General features: G+C 30.4%; 2 protein-coding genes across 4 annotated transcripts in view; one reads left to right on the top strand and one right to left on the bottom strand.

The window, feature by feature from the left end:
* The window catches only part of LOC111680065 (protein spire), a 133,199-nt gene that overhangs the window by 121,926 nt on the left and 7,377 nt on the right, over positions 1 to 3,896 (top strand). The window contains exon 13 of the mRNA XM_046949289.1: positions 848 to 972. Within this exon, the coding sequence (XP_046805245.1) occupies positions 848 to 972 (125 nt within the window). The remainder of the gene's footprint in view (positions 1 to 847; positions 973 to 3,896) is intronic.
* On the bottom strand, positions 244 to 3,283 carry LOC124418581 (protein spire-like). Of its 3 annotated transcripts, none has more exons than XM_046945292.1 (4): positions 3,073 to 3,231; positions 2,693 to 2,944; positions 2,353 to 2,536; positions 244 to 956 (listed from the first exon to the last, which is right to left on the bottom strand). In XM_046945292.1, exons 3-4 carry the CDS (start codon positions 2,422 to 2,424, stop codon positions 666 to 668), a joined length of 363 nt encoding a protein of 120 aa, XP_046801248.1. In that variant the 5' UTR covers positions 2,425 to 2,536; positions 2,693 to 2,944; positions 3,073 to 3,231; the 3' UTR covers positions 244 to 665. The 3 variants fall into 3 exon arrangements, with proteins under 3 accessions (XP_046801248.1, XP_046801247.1, XP_046801246.1); XM_046945291.1 differs by having other exon boundaries at positions 2,353 to 2,547; XM_046945290.1 differs by lacking the exons at positions 2,353 to 2,536; positions 2,693 to 2,944 and having other exon boundaries at positions 246 to 956; positions 3,073 to 3,283.

Here is a 3,896-nt window from a genome sequence, read left to right on the forward strand (position 1 = left end):
CACTATAGACAAGACTATAGTCTGGACTACATACAAGACTATAGTCTGGACTATAGACAAGCCTATAGGCTGGACTATAGACAAGACTATAGTCTGGACTATAGACAACACTATAGTCTGCACTATAGACAAGACTATAGTCTGGACTATAGACAAAACTATAGTCTGGACTATAGACAAGACTATAGTCGGGACTATAGACAATACTATTGTCTGGACTATAGACAAGATTTTATTCTGCCCTATAGACAAGACTATAGTCTGGACTATAGAAAAGACTAATCTGGACTATAGACAAAACTATAGTCTGGACTATAGACAAGACTATAGTCTGGACTATACACAAGACTTTAGTCTGGACTATACACAATACTAAAGTTTGCCTATCCGATTTTCCAATTTTGCAAATTGTTTCACTTTTGTTTACCACTGTATATTTCAATAATAATTTCATTAAATTTGTTTAATACAACAGCAATTATATAAATAACGGTTAAATAAATATAAATAATTACATTTTAATCAATAAAGACAAACTACATAAAAAAGTACGATAATAATACAGTCAAGTTGAAATAATTATATTAACGTATAAATAAATTGTATAAATAACGGCAAAAAAATAGTTCAAGAAATACATAGTTCAATTTATTAAAATGGCAACACTACTTACTTGTACGACGCGTTACACGTGTCGTTGTGGGCTGTTGTTGTTGTTGATGTTGCTGTTGATACGTGCTATTTACATTCGCATTATTATTGTTGTTATTGCTACACTTGAGTCCTCTTGATGCGGTCATGGTGTCGGTCATCATATAGCCACCAATTGGATATGGAGGCATTTTAGGTTGTGAACAAACACCTACACCAGTACCACCAACACCTCCCAGGGTTGTTGAGACTGATGAAGATGTGGACGCCAATGAGGTCTCATCGAAACAATTATCATCCTCATCCTTAAAGATGGCAAGAGTATGGAGAAGAAGATGAAGAAAAAGGATAATATTACATAAATAAAGAATTGAGAAGTAGAGGTATAGAATGTATGGAAATAAACATTTTAATTTTGTTGTAACTTTTAAAAGCTACACGTTGTGACGTGATTGCCTTTATTATATTTAAAATATTCATGAGATTTGTGTAAATTTGCTGAGGATTTTGTAAAGTGTGTTTGGATTTCAAATTTAGATGTAGTATTTTCAATATGGTTTGTATTGATTTTATATGTAAATTTTTTGGTAAAGGTTGTTTTTGTTAAATTGTAAAACATTTTTTTTAAATTACCAAAGGTTTACTTTAATAATAACAATTTAATATGTAAACAAGTTTTTTTTAATTCTTTACTTAAATATGAAATTCTTTTTTGAAGCTAGTTCTTCAAACGCTTTTCAATTTTTTGTGTAAATAATTCAGTGACGTCAATTATTTTACACTCGTATCTCATTTTGTAAACAATGCCTGCAGGATAATTTTGAAGCCTCTATAAATGATTTCCCTACGCTCTCAGAGTCTGTTTATACCCTACACCACTATAGTGGGGAGGGTATTACTCGTTTGTGTTGATGTTTGTAACATACAAAAATATTGGTCCAATACCCAGCTTAAAGTATACTGATCGATTCGGAATCATTTTTTGAGTCGATTAAGACATGTCCGTCCGTCCGTCTGGCTGGCTGTCCATGTAAACTTTGTGCGCAAGGTACAGGCAGCAATTTTCAAGATAATTTGATGAAATTTGGACCAAGCATGTTTTTTGGCACAGTGACGAAGCCTATTGAAAATGGTTGAAATCGGTCCATTATTTCACCTAGCCCCCATGCAACCGTACCTTCCGATTTGAACTTTTTATGCCATAATTACGTCAAATATTCTATTATCTCTCTAAAAATTGGTACAAATAAGTTTTATATAAGTATAAATGACACTGCAGATTTTCGTAAGGATTGGCCCTTATTTGACCCTAGCCCCCATACAAAACCCATTCAAAAATGTCTTAAACGTCTAAAATTGACTTGTAACCATTTGTATCGCAATGAAACTCAACAAAACTAACTGTTATTTAAAAATATATCTTTTTTTCTCAAAATTTACCGAGGATCGGCCCATATTTGACCTATATAAAGCCTCATTTAGAAATTTTGGTTTTTTTTTGTCAATAAATTGCTTAAATATTTTGGAATAATATTCAACATAAAAGTTTCTTTATACAAAGTAAAAATTTTAAAAATATACTCATGGTGTAGGGTATTATATGGTCGGCCATGCCCGACTATACTTTCCTACTTGTTTTTTGTTTGCATTGTATTTCGATATCCAGCTGTCAAAGTGGTGAAAATTACATTTAATATTTACCCTTCTGGATATTTTAAGTTTTATTATTGAAATTTTCTTGTTTGTAAACAATGGAGAGACTGTTAATAACATTGCTAGGACTCAGCAGCAGCAGCAGCAGTAGAGATAATTGTTTTTGTTTTTGCAATTAAAACTTGTTATTCATGACATTTTCCATTGAGTTGCATAAAGCATAGAATTGATGCTGTAATTTAACTACATAATTACAATGAAAGCGACAGGCGATTAACGATGAAAATATAGTATATTATCAAAATTTATTGGAAGAAACGGATTAATATTTTTCTCCTATTCGTATAATGAAGTGTATTCAAGTAATATAAACTAAAACAGTTCTTACCTTCCCCACACTTCTTCTTCTTCTTCTTCTTCTTCGTCTATGATTACACTTATCCTTAACTGATAAACAAAATTGTTTTGATTTCTTGTACATAATTAAAAATTTGAAATAAATCTTGAATTTGTTTTTTGAAAAAAATAAGTTCTTGACTAATAACATTCTCATTTTTAAAAACGATTTCAAATAAATTTACTTCCATATACCCAATAAATAATAAGGGGTACTAATAAATTTGCAATAATTCGATGTTAACTGTAAACATATTTAATTATATATTGTTACATTATTTTTCCCAGCAGTAAATATCCAAAAAAAAATTTAATTGAAATTTTATATAGACTAATAAAAGTTACACAATTTAAATTTAACAAATTTACTACCTGCAACAATGACAAATCAAGTTTGATTAGACGCTGTTTGGAACGTGATGATGTTTTTGTTGTGGTTGACGACGCAGACTGTTGCTGTTGTGGCGGCTCCATATTTTCTTGCAACTTATACGAATCACGCAGATGATGAGAATGATGTTGATGATGATGTTGTGTTGCAGTCGAAGGAGGAAGCACTGTAATGCATAAGAAAAAAATATATATAGTAGAAACAAATTGTATTTAAAAAAAGATGATAAAAAAATTATGAAAATTGCAATAAAGAAAAATGTTTGTTAAAGTAACACAACAAAAAAATTAATGAGAGTAAATAAATGAAATCACATTTGCAAATACTATTCATCATAAGATATTATATAATATATTTAAATAACGGCGGCATAATGTTTGCATACAGGGTGTTGCTAAAGTATGTTTTAATTTAAAATTAATATATTTTCGAAATAATTTGTAATAAGTTATTTACATTAATAGAATATACAACAATTGGTAGATAGTTTAACCACCCATATGTTATCTTTAACTTTAGAGAGTGACGACTCCGTGGTTAACTCCCCAGCCAAAACAAGGTTATAGCAAAAATACATTAATGGCATTCATGATCTGGTGTGTGGAAGTGAAATTACATAAAAATGGCGACTGGCCTGCAAAATATTCCCTCGTCGAAGTGAAATAGAAGTGATAAAGCGTTAGGAGTTTTCTGCATTCATCTATCTATCTATCTATCTATCTATCTATCTATCTATCTATCTATCTATCTATCTATCTATCTATCTATCTATCTATCTATCTATCTATCTACCTATCTATCTATC

The sequence above is a fragment of the Lucilia cuprina genome, chromosome 2 (genome assembly GCF_022045245.1).
Source record: "Lucilia cuprina isolate Lc7/37 chromosome 2, ASM2204524v1, whole genome shotgun sequence".
Lineage (NCBI taxonomy): Eukaryota > Metazoa > Arthropoda > Insecta > Diptera > Calliphoridae > Lucilia > Lucilia cuprina.